The sequence below is a fragment of the Actinia tenebrosa genome, unplaced genomic scaffold (genome assembly GCF_029948245.1).
Source record: "Actinia tenebrosa isolate PJP-AT-01 unplaced genomic scaffold, QUT_ActTen_1.0 PGA_scaffold6__47_contigs__length_16458017, whole genome shotgun sequence".
Lineage (NCBI taxonomy): Eukaryota > Metazoa > Cnidaria > Anthozoa > Actiniaria > Actiniidae > Actinia > Actinia tenebrosa.
Genome location: NW_028292583.1, coordinates 3655197 through 3676275, shown reverse-complemented (window position 1 = coordinate 3676275; position 21079 = coordinate 3655197). Strand labels below are relative to the sequence as shown.

At 37.5% G+C, this 21079-nt stretch overlaps 2 protein-coding genes across 3 annotated transcripts; one reads left to right on the top strand and one right to left on the bottom strand.

Moving 5' to 3' along the window:
* The first annotated feature begins 2226 nt into the window (after positions 1 to 2226).
* LOC116287480 (uncharacterized) lies at positions 2227 to 3350 on the top strand. Its single transcript, XM_031694157.2, has 4 exons — positions 2227 to 2349; positions 2413 to 2478; positions 2702 to 2824; positions 2976 to 3350. Exons 1-4 carry the CDS (start codon positions 2233 to 2235, stop codon positions 3003 to 3005), a joined length of 336 nt encoding a protein of 111 aa, XP_031550017.1. The 5' UTR covers positions 2227 to 2232; the 3' UTR covers positions 3006 to 3350.
* Positions 3349 to 21013, bottom strand: LOC116287477 (transcription initiation factor TFIID subunit 1). Of its 2 annotated transcripts, none has more exons than XM_031694153.1 (47): positions 20906 to 21013; positions 20292 to 20406; positions 19470 to 19595; positions 19233 to 19292; positions 18758 to 18877; positions 18240 to 18493; positions 17865 to 18062; positions 17270 to 17489; positions 16690 to 16910; positions 16157 to 16285; positions 15731 to 15793; positions 15573 to 15642; positions 15244 to 15293; positions 14989 to 15162; positions 14735 to 14908; positions 14139 to 14246; positions 13758 to 13843; positions 13496 to 13610; positions 13079 to 13220; positions 12717 to 12847; positions 12533 to 12610; positions 12299 to 12448; positions 11746 to 11877; positions 11588 to 11666; positions 11158 to 11254; positions 10955 to 11078; positions 10763 to 10843; positions 10311 to 10329; positions 10024 to 10106; positions 9746 to 9879; positions 9493 to 9552; positions 9105 to 9207; positions 8742 to 8941; positions 8258 to 8310; positions 8037 to 8083; positions 7898 to 7939; positions 7727 to 7783; positions 7461 to 7553; positions 7109 to 7193; positions 6790 to 6857; positions 6403 to 6465; positions 6079 to 6135; positions 5892 to 5984; positions 5538 to 5622; positions 5268 to 5335; positions 4735 to 4984; positions 3349 to 4290 (listed from the first exon to the last, which is right to left on the bottom strand). In XM_031694153.1, the coding sequence occupies exons 1-47, from the start codon at positions 21005 to 21007 to the stop codon at positions 3884 to 3886; spliced, it is 5466 nt and encodes a 1821-aa protein (XP_031550013.1). In that variant the 5' UTR covers positions 21008 to 21013; the 3' UTR covers positions 3349 to 3883. The 2 variants fall into 2 exon arrangements, with proteins under 2 accessions (XP_031550013.1, XP_031550015.1); XM_031694155.1 differs by having other exon boundaries at positions 19233 to 19289.
* Positions 21014 to 21079: the final 66 nt, after the last annotated feature.

Sequence of the window (21079 nt, the reverse complement as noted above, 5' to 3'; positions counted from 1 at the left end):
TGGGTTGCCTGTGGCTTTGCGTGCCAAAATTGCGCAATATTACGCAGGGATCTTCACTGCAATAACCCTGTGCGGATATACACCTAATTCAAAAAACGTTGTCATCGCCGCGATAGGATATATGTCATTCCAAGATCCAAGAATAGCTGGAATGACTTGTGCTTCTTCTTCTTCTTCTCGTCAAGAGCATGAGCCTTAGTGCTGAGACTGATTCGATGTTCTTTGTATTCGACGAAATCATTTCCATGTCGGAATGACATGACGATGACAACGTTTTTTGAATTAGGTGTATGTTACAGAGATCCAGTGTAAAGTCTGATTTACGTTCAAGTGACAGTTGCCAATCAATGTCTAATTTATCAAAGTGATTGATTGGGGGTGGGGCTGCGAATCACGCGTCGGAAATGAATGTCTATGCATATTCTTCTTTCGTTAGTTGCTGAAATTCAAGGCTCAGTACAGGAATAGGAATAACTCGGGGGTATTAACTGACCAAGAAAGTTCAAGATGCCGTGAATTGAAAAGATCTTTCTTTATCTACTCACTTTGGATAATAAGGCTTCAAATCTTCCCGCGAGTGAACAACCATGTTTTATTAATAAAGTTGGCGTCCGTCAATACCCCGTGATAGATCGCCTTCACCTTAACTTTAAGTCATTTTTATTTGCCAGATTTTTACTTCAGATTCAACAATGCTAACGCTATTCTATATTCTATTATTTAAAAAATCAAAAAATTATTAACGAAAAAAGGAGCAAAACCGCGAGTAGGTATAATGTTTAGGTCACCCATCCAAGTGCTAACCTTCCCCAGACGAGCTTGACTCAGTATCTTGAACGACAACGATTTATCCACTGGACCACGGTTCCAGGTGAATCAACATAACAATAGCCGAGAAAACAATGCACCAAATAGACTAGACTTTTTGACATTATACTTTCAACCGATTCCGTGCGTGGCAGAGATGCAAGGGATTAGCCGATATGGTCTGGGGGCCGGCTGGTCTCTCCCCTGATGCTTCGGCTAGAACATTTTCTTGCGTAATTCGTACACCCAAGGGCAGAAGGATTTAATCGCCGTCAGGTCCGAAGTCCATACGACGCCCCAGCTCTGCGGATGTCTCGGGGGTATGGCAAAGTGGAGTCGATTTTTTGAACTTATTTTTGTGGGTTCGAATCCCATCTTATGCACAAAAGATTTTTCTTTTTAAATCCATATTTTATTAGATTTAATCTTCAACAATAAGCTAAAACAATCTTTTTAGCGAAAAAAATTAATTCCTAGTCGGTTGCTTATAAGCCTGTATAAGTTTGATAACACGTTATCAGTCATATAAGCAATAGGCCTCTGTGCATGATACAGGCAACCCAGTGAACGTCTATAGGGCATCTTGTTATGGTTTGTTTTTGATCCTTAATCTGGTGGCTGACTGAAATGTTTTATCTGTAGTATCACAGCTTGAGACAATCACAACAAAGACCTAAGATTCATACTTGGTGATTCATACTAGTGACCTAAGATTCATACTAGGTGAAAGTCCAAAGATCAAATTATAATTTAGAAGATAATTTTTAAGGAGGGAGGAAAAGCAGAGAACCGAAGAAAAACCCTTGAAGCATAGGAGAGAACCAAGGAGAAACTCTACTCACATATGACAATGAGTCTGAGAGGCGACGCAATAGCCGCTGCACACCAGTGTGCTCCCCTTTATACTGCTGCTGCTGCTGCGCTAGTCGACTGCTGTTGTTGCTTCTTAACTGGTCGTTGCTGATGTTGTTAGTTGCTGCTGCTGCTGTTGCTGTTGCTGTTACCACGGTTGTTGTTGCTGGTGTTGCTGTTCTGTTGCTGCTGTTGTTGCTACTACTGTTGTTACTACTGCAGCTGTTACTGCCGCTGTTGTTGCTGCAGTTGCTACGGCTGCTGCTTTTTCTGTTACCACTGTTATTGTTGCTGTTGCCATTGTTGCCGGCTCTTGTGCCACTACAGTACTGCTTTTGTCAGGTTGTTACTGAGACTACTGTTGTTGTTACTGCTGCTGGTCTTGTTACGCAGTGTTTTTTTGTTGCTGTCTCAAACAGATATTTTGAATCAGGTTTTCAGTATGTAGCACCAACCAAGTAATGAATAGGCAGGGTAGGAGAAATCATCACGTACCGGAAGTATAAAAACCCGTAATTTCCTCCAATGTTGGGCTTCCTGTGTTTTAGTCAGCGGGTTCTTTTTCAAATCAAAATGGCGGTGTTTCCTTCGCTTCTTCCCCGTCTAACGGACGACTTGTGGTTTAGCGTGGATAAAAGACTAGACGATGATGCTATACTAGCAAAAGAAGAAGAAGAGTATATTTCTCATGTGCGTGATGTTTTTCTGCTGTTATTCCCGTTGTATCGTAAATAACTTTGTTTGCTTTTGCAGCTTCACTCGATTGTGGAGAAGGGAAATGATATCGTTCCTCTTGGAAAATCCAAAGAATCAAATGAGGTAATAAAAACTTGGTTCCAAGGAAATATATAAAATATACCTATAAGTAGTTATTGACATATTAGGCAGGAATCAAGAATTAATTCTCACCCTACCCCCCCCCCCCCCCCCCCCCGCCCGCCCGCCCGCCTCAGTAGTGAGCCACCCCTCCCTCCCCAATAATAGGTCTGAAAATCTATAATATAATATAAAAGTAATATAATAAGCTTAACATTTTGTTCAGGGTCAGGAAGATGAAGAAGAAGAGGAAGAAGAAATGGAGGATGAAGATTCTGCAGAGGAATTAGAAGATACTGATGATTATGATGATTCACCAAGCCCTGATGCGGAATCCGTTGAGGAAGAGGTATATTTCGACTTTCCCTCCCCACCCTCTTAATACAGTTAGACACTGTGCCCTCAAATATTTGAAGTGGAGGGGGTAATGTTTTTCTATTTTCCATTAATGTATCTGGAATGTGCTAATACTTGTTCTCTCTTAATAATTTCTACGGCAGGTGGAAATGATGGATTCCAGTTTTATGTAGGCTCTTCCATTCAAACTTACTTGTAAGTACAACACAGAAGAGGGGATTTCTTACTGTATCATACCACCAAGCATGTGCTTGCTGTTTTGTCTTCTGATGTGGATAAACTAGCCAAGCAAGGCAATGCTAAAAGGTTGAAGACAATTTTTATAAGCATGTGTCATTTTTAACCATCAAATCGTAATGGCATGCTTTTACGAAACTTAGAAAAATTGTGACCTCTTGTATGTATGTATAGCTCACTGAAAAACATGATATATAGTAATATGTTGTAAATAATTCAAACTTTGAGACAAAGATGGGATGGAATATTATGTTTTTAAAAATACAAAAACTATTTATGTAGTGGGCTTCCTGTGTTTTTATTGCGTGTTTGGTTTAAACACAGTTTACTGTTTAATATAATAATTTATACAAGCTATACATTTTTACACTAGTAACCAACAGAACAAGTCTTCTTGCACACACTATCTAAGATATTAGAATGCAAACAATATATCTGTGAAATATTGGTAATGCTAACTTACACTATTTTATACTTATTCTATTGTTTTGAACAATTTAGTAATTAGTGTTTCACGGATATATTATTTGCACTCTATAGGAATCTTACTTTTAAGATACTGACAGTTACATCTACTGAAATTTTAGGGTTTCATAATCTCATGTATATTAAGCATGGGACTTATCTTAGATTTGTGTGGTTCATTGTAATTAGGCTTTGGGAAAGCCATCTCTTGTTTATCATATGCATGTGTTGTAATGGTGTTTGTACCCAAGCTAGACCAGAATGCACTTCTTGTTGAATTCTGGGAAGACCTAGTTGGCTGGAAATCTAACTTTTTAATTCTGGATAGTCTGACTCATATCCAGAAATGTTAATTATTATCATCGTCATCTTCATTATCTCCATTGCTGGTTTCCATAGCATCCATAGATTCTTCAGCATTTTCAGTAACAGGAGAAAAGTCAAACAAGTCTTGTACTTCTTCCTCTTCATCTTCCCCTTCTTCTGCATCCTCATCTTCTGCATCCTCGTCTTCTCCATCACCAAATGGAAAATCATCATCATCACTATCATTCTCACTATCACTATGCTGGAGGTCTTGGAGTAGGATACTGTCTAAAGTTTCACTTGGTGGTTCCATGGAGAATTCTTCAATTTCTGTTTGCTGTACAGGATAAGTGCCTTTTGACTGTGAGTTTGCAATGCTACGGAAAATGCTCTCGCCATCTTCGTAACCTTCTACATCAATCATTTCTTCATCTTCTCCGACAGCAGGACCTGTGAAAAAGAACTTTCTCTTAGAACAAATACACACAAAAAAGAATCATATATTTTTTTATATATTTAGACATTTTGATGCTTCATGGTTGTTCATCATCATCTATTCTCACAGGACCCTACAAGTCAAACAAGGCCTTCCTCATAGTTCTTGCTATGGTAAATTTATCATGAAAATGTAGCAGACATTCAAGATCATACTTTTATCATTGTTATGTGCTATCCTAGCCTCCAACACAAACGTTCTTAATAATGATAAAAATAATATGACTTCATTTTACAAGGGTCATCACATTGTTATGCCACATTGACTCAAAGAACATGTGCATATGAGGATTACTAGTTTCACTATACTCTAATGCAGTTCATACTACTTTTATACTATACTACTTTTATTCTCAGTACTTTGTTCAAAAGACTTTTGTCCACCTGTTGCATTCTTACCTTGCTTGCCAGAGCGTGAGGTCATTTTAGTAGGTTGAAGATCATCCTTGAACACTATAGAGTCCTCATTAGCATCACTTTGTTCCAGTAGACTGTCTTCTTCTTTGCTTGTATCAGGGAACCCATCCATGCTGTTCTCCATAGATTCCAGTCCAAAGACTGAAGGTGGCTCACTTGCATTGTATGATGAGGCATCATCTTGAATATTTGTTCCAATCTCATTCTCTAGTTTTGTCAACTGCTCTTCATGCTATGAAAGGAAATTACACCAAAAATGTAAACAAGTTTCAAGTTTATGTATGTCATGACTTTATGTATATGCCAGATATTGGATAATGGGGGGGGGGGGGGGGGGGGGGGCAGGAATTTACCATTAGAGGAAGCTCTATGAATAAGAAAAAGACAAAGATAAAAAGGGGGCTGCAACCCCGGAGCCCACCCCTAAATCGGCTCATGACCATCAGTTCTTTATTTTGAGCTTCGAAACCACTAAATATCATAAATAAAACTTATAGAAGAAAAGATTTAGGTACCTCTTTCATGAAGTCTTCACAAGATTCCACGATTCGTTTAGCTGTTTTAGAAAACTCATGGTGTTCTCCTACAGATAAAAATAATGATTATCGGAATTGGATGGGATAGCATGTAACGTCTTACATTAAATTTTGTCATCCAGAAAGTCTTTAATGACAGCTAATAACATTAATTTTAGATTTGAGAATTTGAATAACTGGATTTGACCTGTTCTCAGAGAACCAATAGAATGCATTCAACTGGTTCTGTTTGAGCCTGTTAATACTCACCATTATAGAGAACACTGTTAGTGAAGAGCAGCTTAACATGCTCCATAAACTCCTCCTGTGTGCGGTACATGCCATCTTGCACTTGCTGTCAGTGAGGAACACAAAAACTTATTTATTTTGCATTATTTACCATATCTAATGTCTTTAGAGTTAGGAATTTAGGGACCTGTTAGGCACCTGGTCTGAAATGGGAAAACATTACGCCCAAGGTAGAGGCATCTATTGGTCTGTCATGCAGGAGGTTGTGATTCATGCCCCGGCTGGCCAGACACTCGGGCCTGTCTTAAAATAACTGATGAGAAAGTGCTGCCTTTGTTATTATTGTACATTGCTTCTGCAAGTATGAGGTTATACCTGTCTTAAGGTCTCAATATCCATGGGGTTCTTCACAACTTCATAGTAGTCAGGTACTTGTTTGCTGTTGACAGGTTTGTGGAATGGCCAGGACTGAAGATAAAACATCAGATGAATGTTTATCATTGGACAATGAATACTTGTGTTTTAGTTTTTAGCGTACTTTTAGAGAGTTTCAAATATTTACCTCAGGAACTGTTTTGATTTGAGCAACAATGTTCTCCAGAATCCATGAAAATGCTGCCTGTAAAATAGAAAATAAGAAGAAGCCTTAGTTTTACCATAGATGAAAGTAGATTTTATACTATGAAACACCACAGCACACATTAAGCTATCAGAGAATGAACGATAACCTATCAGAGAAGGAGCGATCAGGGTCACAGGTTTTTTTTTGCTTTTAAGTGCTACCCTCTTAATAAAAAAGACAGATAAACTTGATAAAACATAATGAATGACACTTAAAGCGGTTGCATAGGAAACCACGAGATAAATGGTTCATAATAAAACTTACTAGTGCATCGTCACCAAGGAGTGGGTTGATCTCCTTTTCAATCTGAACAAACTCGTCTTCTTTCTATAAAATTCAATATTTCTATCAATACCAACCCATCTCAAAAAGTCCATCTTGTGATACAGCTGACATTTCCCTTTCCAAAGTCAGAGGAATCAATGTTTAATTATGAACATTCCTACAAAGATTTTATGAGTCTCCTTTGCAGCCATCTTTCTGCTGGGCCCTCCCCACTAGGGAATGATACTATTGATGGCAGCGAAAGAGACTAAGATATTCTAGGATTCCACCCCGCCCCTAAACCCGGGTCACCAATACATTTGAATTGGCTGGTTTTTAAACAGTATTTCCTTGAACTTTGAAATGGGGAAAGTATTAAAGACAGACCTCATTGATGGACTTGGTGCAAACATCAAGCATCTTCTGTGCAACGCCAGTAAAATTATGTTGAGGACCTACAGAACAGGAAAAGGCATGGTTGGCAATTTAAGCGCAAAACTCTAGGGTATAAATAAAATATAGTGGGGCTACAATTACATTTTTTTAAAGTTCCTAAAGCAATCGGTGAGAAATACGTGACTAATTTCATTCATAAACTGCAAGCACTAGGACGTCATTATTATATTACTCTATAATCAATTAATTCAAAATTTGTCACCTCGTACTGGTATGACATTAAAAACACTGAACAGAGGAGTGACATTACCATTATAGAGCACACTGTTGGACACCAACAGGGAACAGTCTTCAATAAAATCCTCTCTGGATAGATACTTGTGACGCCGAAGATTCTAGATAGACAATCAGGAGAAAGGTTTTGAGTAAAAGTAAGTATAAATTAAAAAAAACTGTCTATGAATGAAGCTAGTGAGCATATTTCCTGATGAACAAATAAATATCATTTGGTTTTGATTTTGATCTATGGAATATTTTGCAAATGCTATGCACTTTTCTATTAAATACCCACTCATAAAATGTTTATAGACATAAACAAATGATGGCAAAAAATCTTGACAATGAAGCAGAAATATCAGTACAGCAAGTACTATTGATCATACCTCTCTCATAGTCTGTAGATCAATGGGATTCTTGACTATCTTATTATAGTCAGGTACAGTCTTGGAAGAGACTGGTGTGTGGAATGGCCAGCTCTAAGGATAAACAGATCATTAACTTTGGTATATTATCTTTAGTTATCTCATAGTGTTAGTGATGGCAAAAAGGGGTTCAACTGGTAAAAGAACTATAACAAATTATTTGATACGGTCAATATCAATATGCTAAAAGGGTTTGGGGTAGCACATCCATGGCTTTTTTTTGTCACCTCATCAACTTCCTTCATCTTGTTGAGAATTGGCTCCAGCAGTAACTGCAATGCAACCTGAAAAAAAGACTTGCTTAATTAGGGGATCTTCACTGCAACATTTGAATTTCATTTGAAAATCAAGGCCGATTAAACCTGAAGCAACAGATTGCTTGTGTATGGGGACATTACCTCTGGATTTGCCCTACGTCGATTGATGGATTTATGTGGTCTCTGGAAAAGAAGCCACAAGTTAGTTTCAATTGACTAATTTTATACCAAAATGCAACATTGCAGATGATTTTTAGCACAATCAAGAAAGTCCAGTTACCTTGAGATAGTCACAATGCATAACACCTGACCTGCGCTTCTTGCGGACTAAAAGGTAAATTAAATAAATTATGAGAAATGGTTGAATTTCTGCTGATCAATTATGAAATTGCACATTCAAGGCCATCATTATAACACATTAATATGCCTATGCAGCACGTTTTGCAAATTTGGTGCTCACAAATAATTTGTTCTAATGTTGAAATCATTGCATTAGCCTACCTGATTCCTTGGGGAATCTTAATACCAATGATTTTCTCTTCAGTTCATTTGTTCTAGAAGAAGGATTTGCATAAATCAATGAATAAATAAAAAATGTGATGTGTACTGTGTGCAGTCATAAAACGTTGGGATTGGCAGAATATGAGGTAAAATGATGCATAGTGGAGTGTTCTCGATACTTCTCAAGTGTTCTGTCAATCCCCAAGTGTTTTATAACTTCACGCTGCACAACAAGAAAGACTATGATTTCCTTTACAAAATACAAAAATAATTAGAGTAGCTATTATTTTTGTAATGAATGAAGAAATAGAATAAGTACATTAGTGTGCAGTGTGTTCTCTTAATGCACACGCCCCCAACCAATCAGAACAAGAGATTAATTATAACTTCATGTCAATTTAACTACAAGTTTCTTCATCTAGTAAAGATAAGATAAAAACGATGATGTGAAGGCAAATAATTTGTCTTTCTTTCTTCAACTTACTGGTCTAAGAAGGCCTTTCCTAGTGTGATCTTTGTGCCTTCAACCTTGACAAGGTCATCCTGAGGCATGTTGAATTCCTCTTCTGCTACTTGTTCATCGGTCATGGCAACCGAGACAGACGATGGGTTGGCATCTTGGTACAGAGGACAGTTTTTATTTGTTCGCATATGGCCAATTTCACCACATGCTCCACACTTTAACTACAAAAAAACGAAGTTCATGATCTTGTTAACCAAAACATCCAAATGGGCAAAGTTACTGCTTGTTCTGCACTTTCTCCAAACTTATCATGATTTATGATAAATACAACACATCCAACATTGATTTGTTAAATATGTTGTTATGTTATGTTATGATAATTACCTTGATACTAATACTACTTGGTGGTTTTTCCTTCTTCTTCTTCACTGGTTGCAGTTTCTCTTTCTCTTGGTTTCGGCGGATTCTTCGCAGCTGTTCCTGGATTCTAAAGGTTACCAGAAATATGAAAACGTTTATACTCCATGGTAGAAAATAGCATTGCATACTTGTGTACTCCCTCAAACTTCTTGCTTTTAGCTTTGGTTAATTTTTAACATTGCAGTTATGAATTAAACACAAATTGAACACTCTTTCTTCCACTGTGTTTATTTTACTTGTCTCAAGAATCCTTAGAGTTTGCTAAAATAAGCATTACTTTGTTGTATTCCATATTTCATGCCTTAGCTCTCTCATTTTAGAAACTATGTACTCTAACATTGAAAAAACTTACCTTCGTTTTTCACGTCGGATTTCTTCTTTATGCACTTCATCTACACTTGCAAACTGTGCCCTAAAAATGAAACAAAACATAACACAGTTAGAAGATAAGCAAAACTAACAGGGCTCTCTGCAACACAACACAAGGATGCAGTCTATGAAAACGTACCAGATGGACCTGCAGTGAATTGACTATCACAAGCAGATTTTGTATGACTGTTAAAAAGTATGTAATGAATTGGAATTAGAATTGTAGGACCTGTTACCTGATATTTTTATCTTTGTTAACAATTCTCAAATAAGCATCAATCACAGCCTGGTTCTTGACTACTTCTCTTCGAACAAATTCACGTCCCTCATGACTTTTGAATACACGTTGGATGACAAGTTTACGGCCGACCTAAGGATAAAATTCACCAACCAACAAATCACATCAGTCTAACGATACCATAGATAGACATCGGGGGTAGGGGTAGGTAGGCTATAGCCCCCTAAAAAATATGTATGGTTACGACAATGATATAATGACAAATTCAATCCTTACATTGGAAGATTCATAGCTCATGACAGATGTTGCATCATCGTCTGCCTCAAAGGATTTCCTAAAGCTATCTCTTGACTTGTCTCCTATAGAAAAAGAACAATAAAATTATTGATATATGAAACAATCTATAGGGGTAGTGGAGGAGTGTTGGGAATGCCTTCTCAGATAGCACACAATAAGGCTGGCTACCTCTTTCCATCACCACTGCATTTAAGGGTATAGAATTTCATAACTTACAGGATTAGGATCTTTTGCACATGGCCTGAAAGATGCTAATTTCTACTAACCTGTGTTAGATCTTCCATTCTGGAGAAAAAGTATAAAAGAATAATAAGAACGACAGTCCTCACCCCAAGGTATCCCGTGATATACCACATGTAAGTTTAATTAGAATTCCCTACCATTCAACAGAATACTTAATAGACCCTTTTCGAGTTCCAAATTACCGCTGTGTTTCTTGATTACAGACTCATTTGCTCAGGCTTAGCCTCGATTTTGTGAAGAATATTCACGTGTTCCAGTCAAGGTCCGTCAAGTTTCAAAGTGTTCGACGTATAAGTTGTGCATTCTTTACTTTACTGCTGGTAATTGCGAGTAATTAGACACTGAGTCAAGGCTAAGCCTGAGCAAATGAGTCTGTAATCAGGAAACACAGCAGTAATTTGGAACTCAAAAAGGGTCTATTGAGCTTTTAGTCATCAGCAAGCTACAACAAACTAAAATTTTCATTGAAACTCACCTCTTTAGAATCTTTTGTCTTGTCCTCACTCAACATTTTTTGTAGTTCTCTACGTTCTGCTTCCTCTTCCTCATGTGTTAACTAAGGAACGACAATAACAAAGTGATTTGCACAGGCAACATAACACCAGCCAATGTCAATAGACAATTGCTTATTTATTTTTTTATGTTGAACTAGGATTGCTATGAATACCTGAACAGAAGTCTTTTTATTGGCCAACATGCTCTCTAGATTCTTTCCCAACTCATCCATGTCACTTTCTTCCTCACTGCTGCTTCCCTCATCAGTGGAAAGCTCTTCTTTTGAGGACAAAACTCTAAGAAACCATGAAAAAACTCAAGTTATGTCCACGCTATTTTATGTCCATGTGTAGAATGATCCAGTGCGTAACGAACCTGTTTTGTAGATCAAAGATTCGTTGGCATTCTTCTTTGTATCTTTCCTGGTGTTCTGCAATAGTGAATCTTGAACCACGTGCAAATTTACTCATGCCTGTTGGTATGAGAAACAAATAACTAGGATGAAATGTTGAGATATACTCAAAAACTGTTAGTGTTGAATTACGAATTTGAGAAGGCACTGGAAGAGCACTGCAATTATTGCGATTAAGCAAAAAAAGTGTGCTACTAACACCCCGAATGATGGATCAAAAAAAACTTGCCAGATAAATCAAAATTCATCAATTGAAAGGCACAAAGAGATGGATTAAAAAACCCACAAGATGGATTAAAACAGGCTGTCTAAAGTGAGCAAACTGTGACTTTTAAAACTTAATAATCATAACAGACATGCTGGAATGTGATAGAAGCAGCATTGAAGTTATACCTTCTTCTCCAGACTTGGCTGCTTCTGTAGACATGGTCCTCACCACATCAATAACCTCCCATCTAGACAATTTCTTAATCTAAAGACAGAATAACCAATGTGAGAAAATGGTTGAAGCATGCATATCAACTAAACAACTAGTTTCTTATTGATGTTACCTCTTCATCTGATACTCCAAAGTCTCTGAGAACCTGTCTGGCTTGTTTTAGGGATAGTCTTCTCAAATCTGCATCTGTGCCTGTTACTGTTTTCTGCTTACGTATCTGTGCAGCAGCAGCAGCTGAATCCTCCTGTGTGAATAAACAATACTGCTAAATACCTGGAACAACTACTCTTAAAGAAGCAACATCATTAACATTCTTTTAATTCTAACTAGACATTACAGGAACTTTCTCAATTAGGCTGTGAAGACCTATGCTAGCTGTTTATTAGGTTAGGCTATCCAGTGACCCATAAAGTGGTAAATTAAATTTGAAAATGTATTTTTGAGAATTTTTAAAGGGTATGCACCACCACAGAAAGATGGAATTTCAGGCATGTTTGAGGATACGAAAAATGAAAACTGTTGCAAACAGAACTCAAAAATCTGGAGAAAACTTTGAAGGAGTTTACAGAGTCCAAGAAAATGTTTTCCAAATTCCAGAAGTGTCCTAGGAATGCCAGAACATTAAATTCCTTCTGAGATCAGTATCCAGTATGGAGCACACCTACCTTATTGGCCATTGGTTTGTTAGGAACACGGATGTAGGAGAATCCCTCCCCACACCCAGTAGGGTCGGCACTTCCTGTCACTGCAAGCTGACACTTTCCTCGCATGGCCGAAATGAATGCTCGTGTTGTGTTCCATGGAGCCATTCGAATCTATATTGAAAAAAGAAGACTCAGAATTCTATTGGTATTGATTCAAATTCCATCAATTGTTATTCATATAACTGCAATACTTACCTCGTCATCTATTTTTTGGTCGTTGTCATCATTGTCATCTTCACAAGAAAAAAGTGATTTTTCACCATATCCAGCATCCTAAAATATAATAATTATTATATTACATTTATTATTATATAATAAGATCCATGCTTTATCATATATATTACAGATTTTATCCATGATTTCCCAATATTGTTCTTACTTTAAGCCGTTGTTCAGCAGCCTGCATGCTATAGTATGAGCATGCCTGTTCTGGCGACACCATGGCTCTCATTTCTTCTTCACTAGGTAACCGGAAGTCATTCTTCAGCACCCACCAGTTACAACAGTCACCTGTCAGACAAGAAGGAAAGAAAAGGAATCAGGACAAACACAACCAAGAATCAACCACGACCAATGTTCTTAGCTGTTTTCTTGGGTTTTGCTATAGAGTGGCATAGAGTGTAGAAGGAGGAATGAAACAATGGCATTTTAAAATCTGAGCCTCAACCAACCTCTCTAGTTGCTTATCATAACTACTTACTAAGCTTGTATGGGAGGAAAACGTAGGATGGGAAGAAATACCTGTTCTTTTAAAATCTGCACAAAGTTTGAGTCGTTTACGAATGCTACTTTCTGAATGAGAAGGGAATGCTCTCTTGATGTCATCCATCTTTATACGACGAGGATCATCTTGACTTTTCCAGAATAATCTATAAATAAAGACCTAGAAAAGCAGAAAATAATCTATAATTAATAAAGAAAGATATAAGTGACTTCCATAAGATTGATTTTTTTATGCATGCAATCTAGCAACTAAGTTAAGATATTTAGTTACAAATGAAACCCATTCATCATTATTTTTTAAATCAGGGAAGAAAAAGCAGAGGATTTGAAAGGTGGTCAGTGTACGAACAAATGAAAATTTAGTCTCAGTCATCAGTTTGGAGATTAAAAAATGACTTACTGTAGTTGGCAGCTGTCATTTTGTCAAAAAAATACCTGAAGAAAATCCCTGGCATGGATGTTGGCTTTTTTAGAATTTGGTCCAGGGACTTCAAACTTTGGACACAGTTGACCAATAGAGAAAATGGACTTGACTTCACGAACAAAGTACCTGGAACACAAACAATGTTGGTCTAAATTATTGCAGGGTTTGAAAATCTAGCTTTACAACTAAATGACTACACTATTTATAAAATAGAAGGTGACACTTGAGAGTCTAAACTAAGGTATTTGTGGCATGTAGAGTAAGAGAACCTACCCGGTTGCTGTCCTGATGATCAGGAAATCTGTGGTTGGCAGGATGTGTTCGTAAATTGGCACACGAAACAAGTTGTTCTCAAGAGCCTATCAACAAAAACAGAAGCAGCTTCATTATGAATGATCAGTGAATTCATTGGAACCATAAACAGGGCTCCTTATCCCCCAGTCTCCTTTCCTCTGCACCCCTTCCTTGACTAAAGGGATTCCATTCTTATTGACATATATAGACTGTGAGTAATGGCTTGACAAGACAAACCACAAATAAGGGTCTCTGGTTCCTTCTCTGCTCTACTTGAGTCCTCTCCTTAGACCTGCACTGACATGTAGGCTAAAGAGTTCCTATTTATTACTTTTTACAATAAAACTGAGAGATGCAGACCTGCAAAGACTCTCCAGGCTTGATGTGGCCTAAGAATGGTGACATATTGTACACAGGAACAGGTTCACCATATGTATAACTTGGAACACTGTCATCTTTACCTGGTCTCTGTTGAATGAAAATAAAATAATGAAATATAAAATTTTATTAGCAAACGTTCAAGGGCGGATCCAGGGGGAGGGTCGGGGGGTTGCGGCCCCCCTGTCATTCCTGAGGTCAAATGGGCTTCCTGTGGTAAAAATGCGACTGGGATTCCTTTGCCCACAAAATTTACCCCTGAGACCCCCCCTTCAAAAAACCCTGGATCCGCCCTTGACGTTGTTAGCAATAAAGCAGTGGTTTGAAGCAGCAGTGACACACTGCATTAGTAGCAGTAGCAGCAACAGCAGTAGTAGTAGGAGAGGAGCAATAGAAGTAGGGCTGAGGTTAGAGGCAGAAGAAGGAAAAGCAGCAGTGGTAGCAGCAGCAGCAGCAGAAGTACCAAGACAGCAGTAGTAGCAGCAACAACAGATAGTTGCGACAGCGGAAGAGTTAATAACCTGCACTAACCCAAAATATGTGAAAGACAAGGTGCTATAACATTATTTAGTACTCACCCTCTTGTAATAGTTTCTTATTCTGGTGTTCATACCAACGGCCATGATTAATGCTGGATGTTCTTCACTGTATTCAAACAAGACAAGCTCTCCATCCATTCCCGTCAAGTCTGCTGGTGTTCTCATGAAGAACATTTCACCTCCACCAGATGCTAGACGTTCCTTTTCGCGTTCCTTCAAGAATAATTTTAAGAACAAACAAATCAGTGAGAGGCAAGTTTACTACAGCTATTACACCTTGATGTCAGACTTACCCTGGCTTTTTTCTTGATATGTTTCAACAGTCCATGCACAAAATGTCGGCCAGGTTTTGCAAGTGGTCCACTGTAAGCTTTTTTCAGCGGAGGTTTATGGAAGTTTCTAAGATCTTGAACTGACATGTATGTTGGGAAGTATGGTCGTTGAAGCTCAATTGCTGGTAAAGAGTGCTGCAAAATTACAACAGCATGTTAGTCCCATCACATGGAAGAAAATTGGGCTTGCATAAAGAATTTTTGTATAATCCTTACTTGTACAAGGTTAGAACCCATTTTGGCTTCAAGAGAACTTTCAACATTTGCTGCAATGAAGATTAGAATAGGAAAGAGTAAATATTAAACAATATGGAAAATCATTAGACAAAATTATTATTAAATCCTTAGGATATTAATTAACAGCATTGGGCAATCAAGTACGCAGACTTGAAAAACATGCTCATGTAAATTTGCAGAGGACAAAAACTATATAACCTGGAGAAAACCCTCAAGATACAAAGAGAAATGACAAGTGACAATGGGTGTAAGTGTTGATGAGCTGCAATAATTATAAATTCAATTATTAGGCAGGTGATTGTACTTACTGTGTTTTGCACTGTAGTACCGGTCATTAGAAAGATTGAATTTATCAATTTTTTCATCTTTGCGCTCATCCTTTAAATGGTACAAAAGAAAACACCATTAATCACAACAATATCCCCAGAGTCATATTTCATTTGAAATAGTCATTCTGTGCTCATACAATTTCATCTTCTTCATTTTTGTTATTATTCTTTCCCAGTAATAACTTTGACTTCTTTGCTTCCTTTAAAAAGAGAAATAAAATAAGTCATTGTCAAGCAAAATATGATAGTTTTTTCTCATGTAGCCTCTTATCAAAGTGCTTGATGATGAGGTTAAGGGGGTTTAAACTAAGGCTGCTTTTATTCTCATGGGAATAAATATGGCTACCCCTTTAAAGAGGTCCATGCTTTTGTACACTTTATAATGTAAAGCCTAACTTTATTTTATGCATACATTTGCAGGCATACTGTATATATATATATATGTATGTACTTTGATCCAGGCCGGAGGAAATGTGTTTTTATATCAGTGATTTTAAACAAGATATCGAGTGCAGCTGGAAAACATCTAATGTCATTTTCTCATGTCACCGGCATACATGTACCTTCTTTGGGGTGCTAGATGCTTCAGCTCTTTTCTCCTCAGGATCACAGTCCTCTGGGATTCCCAGGATAATGTTTTCATCATTTGGATCCAATTGCATCACAGATGGTGAAGGCAAAGATGGCATAGCCTGCATAGCACAAAGAAAGGCATCCAAGCAAATTTAATTTTGTAACTTAATACAATGCCATTTTTAAACAGCTAGTCTCTTACTGTTAAGTCTCACACAAGAAAAGGTAGTTGTGGTTCAAAATTACTTTTATACCAAGCCCATCACCAGAGGTGACCAATCCCCTCCCACTCTCCTGGGTCCAAGGGTGGCAGGCACAAGGCACAAAGAACCCCCCCCCCCACTTCTAGAAACCTGGGCACAGTTGTTTGAAGACTGGATATGAGCACATAAATCTTATCCAGTGGATAAATTTACAGGATAACATTGACATGCACTAAATGGGGATTTCTTTGTTGATAGCCCTGTAAACATCATACAATGTGTTTGGGATGTAAAAGTGAATTACAAACTGAATGACACACCTCAGCATCCCAAATGATCTTGTCTTCCCAGTTACTGTTCACCAAGCTGTCATTCTCCACAGGGAAAATTGAGTACCACTTGCCAGATGACTTTTTCGTTGAAGATGAAGCACTACCACTACTACTATTTAAAGAACTAGAGGATGTTGGATTGCCCTGGTTGTTCTTGATGGCTTCTCCAGTATTTTTGAAGAAGGTTTCAAGTCCTGGATGCTTTAATCCTGATTTAGGGAAACCATATAGATTCCGTAAGAGTAGTTACTTAAATTCTACACCTATGTGCACTTACTCTGCGCATCACCACGAATGGTCATTATTGGAAACCTGTATTTTTTTTAAATCAGAAACTAATTTAATAGAGCTGTTAAGTGACCACAAGTTTATCAGTTTAATTACTGTCAAGTGTCATCCTATATAAACAAAGTTGATCTAATTTATTTTTAGTTGACTTCAGAAAGCTGTTGTTAGCAATGACAGAGGTGTCTAAAACATCAACTTCAGAGTCTATACAGTGGGTAGTGTTTATATTCAAGGAAGTTAAGTGTTATTAAAATTCGAATTCTGCAAATGTGAAGGTTACCTAGTTGGTTGAATAGTGTTTGTTGTTGGCTTGCATAAGCATGTGCTGTTCTGGTCAAAGCTGTGGGGATCCAGCCTGCACGAGCCATGGCCTGGAGGTTGGGTTTGACTTCTTCTGGAGACCAAATGATGTCATCTTCCCAATTAACTTGTGAAACCATGTGAAAACAATCATCTGGGATGTAGGAAGGAGATGTATTCCCAAAATCTTCTTCAGGATTCTACAAGGAGAGAAAAATCTTGAAACATATAATATCTTACCTTATTGAATGTTTAAAATGTTTTAAAGGTTTTTAAGGTGGAGAAAAAGCATTAACAGTGGTAAGAAAAGCATCACCATCATCTGTATTTACCATCAGCACAGGCCTTTTATTGCCATACACATTATCCACACCTACTATATCAACATTAATATTATCCACACCTAACATCATCATCATCATGTACCACTACCACCACCATCATTATAAAAATACCATGTATCTATTTTATGTCAGAATTGCTATTATGGTCTCTACGAGTATGTTTTGCATTAGGCAAGCCTACTCTGGTATACTTGATTATAAATTCCAAGGTATCACTAGAATATACTTTACCTCCTTGACTTTGAATCCATAGTCTAAATCACTACCATCCTCGTTCACTCCAAGCATTTCGTACCACAGTGCCGCAGGTCCATATCTCCATGCCAATAACTTCTTTTTATTCTGCTGCTCATTAGAAGCATCTGATGTTAAATCTAAGTTGCTTTCTTGTTCCTCCACTTTTGGTTTCCATGGCGCCATCAACTTGTCCTGAAGACAAAATAAGGGATCCAACAATATAGCCATGTAGTACAAAGAATACTACTGTACTTGATGCATATACTAAATCTGCATTCTATTGGACTATGCCAATCTGGCATTCTATTGATGACAGGTATATTAGTGAAAGTCATACAATTTCAGCCATAAAAGCTATAGAAAATATACCTCATCGTCAGACAAGCAGTCTTCTTTGCGAGGTAGAGGTGGAGAAAGTGGAGGCTGAAGAGCTACACCTTCATCTTCTTGCTTCTTCTTTTTCTTCCTTCTTCGTTTGGCATTGCGCCACTGTTGGGGTAGTGACTTTCCTGGTCCAAACAGACGAGAAAATCTTAACACTTTTCCAGGTTTGAATTCAGGGAAAAGCTCTGTAACTGTTTGACCACTTGATGTCCTTGGCAAATTGTCTTCTTCTTTATTACCTGGTAAATAAAGAATATGATATCATCAATATTAATATAATAAATTTAAAAAATACAAAGAACTAGAATAAAAAATATAAATCAAAAAATGGAACACTTGATTCATTGACCTATTTCTATATTTAACCATCATTCAGTGGATATCTGGCTAAAATTGGTGCTTGTCTGGTTTCATGATGATCAGTTCAATATAGTGATCATGTCTGGCCAATGAGCAGCAGTTTTAACCCTAGTAGCTAGCCTGATGGACCATAATAGACTTACACACTGAGACTGCTGGTTGAATGGAAGGATCAGGAGGAGGAGGCATAGCAAGCCTGTCTTGTTCCTCCTTGGAAAGAGTACTTGCAGCAGGAGCAACAGTAGGTAGGATAAGTGAATCACCTATGCATCAAAACCACAATATCAATAAAACATCAATGCTGTACATCTGACATATTAGGGGACTTAAGATTTGCAACATCAACTGGAAGTGTAAATAATTTCTCTATGGGGTTCTGCTCACTAGAGATTTCATTCAAAACATTGTCAGTAAAGTCAAACCATCCACGACAGGGAAGACAGACTTTGAAGGCACAAAATCCCAAAGTGAAGTTATTCACACATCTCTGTCATATATCTTGCAAATCTTAAGTCCCTTATTAATTATAACATGTAGAAGAATGGCTTGATAGTTCATAAAAATAAACTCTCAAATATAAAATTCAAAACAAAATCAAAAACTACATTTTCTTCTTACCTTTCTTATCATTTTGCCCTTCATCATCACTTTCATCATAATCATCATCAGAATCTTCTGCTAATATTATTGATACAATAATTACTGATTACATAATTGGTCTATATGTCTGTCTGGCAGTTTATTTGTTTCAATGGGTTGTCTATATATGGCAAGTGATTACCTGTTAAACCATGTCCAGTCCCCCATAACTGAATTAATGAATAGGTTCTAAATCCTCAGCTTTGTACTAGTTACCTTTGCTTTGAGGTCTAATAAGGTTATAAGCAATATTAGTCTGTGGGTAAGTTTTTCCTTCCTCCTCATCAGCTAACTCATTTATGTCACTGAAATCTCTGGCATCCGAATCTTTTTGGATCCAAGCTAAATGGAGAAAAATAATGATAATAATACACAGATCCTTGAATCTAGTTAATCTGAGTGTTAAGCTTATTAATATCTAAAGGGGGGTATATACTGTAGGTATGGTAGGCAAGTGAAAACTTAGCTGAAAGCAAAGTTAATATACATTGCAAGTATATTACATTAATTAGTTTACAGTGCTAAAAATAGTGTGCACAATGTCTAGCCAAGATTGTCACTTAAACACTGAACCAAAATACGCCAACCAGTTTGAATTACTATTGTTTTTGGCCCCATTGTACAAAGTATGGATGGTGCTATCCGATGGATAAATCCTCATCCAGTGGATAAGTCGATGCTGATATCCAATAGATTTATCCACTGGATAAGATTTATCCCTCGGATAGCACTATTCACCCTTTGTACAACTGGGCCCTGGACTGACTAGCATTGTGTTCATGTGGAAACATAAAAGCGTTTCGAGTGTATGTGAGGCTAGTCAGTCCAGAACAATACAGTTATTTAAATTGATCGCAATATTTCAATTTGGTGTATAGGACCAAACATTTCTTAGGTACATTGACTTGCCACATGATGATCAGTCCAATTTGCTAGTCATTATGTCAAGTTATTGAGCATTTTCCAAACAGACAGTTGATGGTAGAGTGATTTTTAAGTAATACAGTGTAAACGACGATGGTTTTACACATTTTTTACCAGAATCCCTGTCTCCTGAAGATTCATCTGGTAACCTGTCTTCATCAGTAATGTCCTTGACCAAGCTTCCCATTCCAATTAAGCAGCTTAGCTGACCCAAGTGCTTCCTGGATTCCTGATCAAAAGAAAAGTTACGAGCTCAATAATCATGGAAAGAGATGGTTACAAAGAACGACAACAAAATACATTGAAAACATATTGAGAAAAGCTAGTTTTGTGGCCATTATCAGCGGCTTTTAAATTTGCAAAGGAGAAATGGCACATTTTGAGGAAATCTATAAAAGAAATTGAACATGAGGGGTAAGTTCTGTAGGTGAGGCTGCATGATCACAGCTGATCTCTATACATTGATCGTGCTAACTTATTTTGTAAACATCAACGATCAACAAGCCAAATCATAAAAAAATCTAATACTCATGAAAAACACATTCAATAGATTTAAGGTTAAATACAATAGCTACACGCTCAAATACAGTGAATTAATATTGAACACCAGCAAGCATAGATTGTTTTCGTATTGAATGTGCTGTTTACAACAATGACATTTTATTAGCTAGTAGATCCCTCAAAGGTGTTATCTTTGCGCTATTACTCCGACTTGGTCCATTCCTTACCTCATCTAAAATATCATCGTCTTCTAGTTCCCCTCTTTCGTTGATGTTTCCAAACAAAAACCCGGTCAAGTTAATAGAGCCTTCTTCATCAGAGTCCGCCATCTTGGAATGACGACCAACAATGAAATCAATCTATAAGTGGGCTTCCTGTGGTGTGACCAATGCCCGCGAGAT

Coding starts and splice junctions, on each gene's coding strand:
- LOC116287480 (XM_031694157.2), top strand. CDS start 2,233: ATGGCGGTGTTTCCTTCGCTTCTTCCCCGTCTAACGGACGACTTGTGG. Junction 2,350..2,412: donor AAGAAGAGTATATTTCTCAT/GTGCGTGATGTT, acceptor TTGCTTTTGCAG/CTTCACTCGATTGTGGAGAA. Junction 2,479..2,701: donor AATCCAAAGAATCAAATGAG/GTAATAAAAACT, acceptor CATTTTGTTCAG/GGTCAGGAAGATGAAGAAGA.
- LOC116287477 (XM_031694153.1), bottom strand. CDS start 21,007: ATGGCGGACTCTGATGAAGAAGGCTCTATTAACTTGACCGGGTTTTTG. Junction 18,878..19,232: donor AGGGCAAAATGATAAGAAAG/GTAAGAAGAAAA, acceptor TTTGATGCATAG/GTGATTCACTTATCCTACCT. Junction 15,643..15,730: donor AAAATGAAGAAGATGAAATT/GTATGAGCACAG, acceptor TACCATTTAAAG/GATGAGCGCAAAGATGAAAA.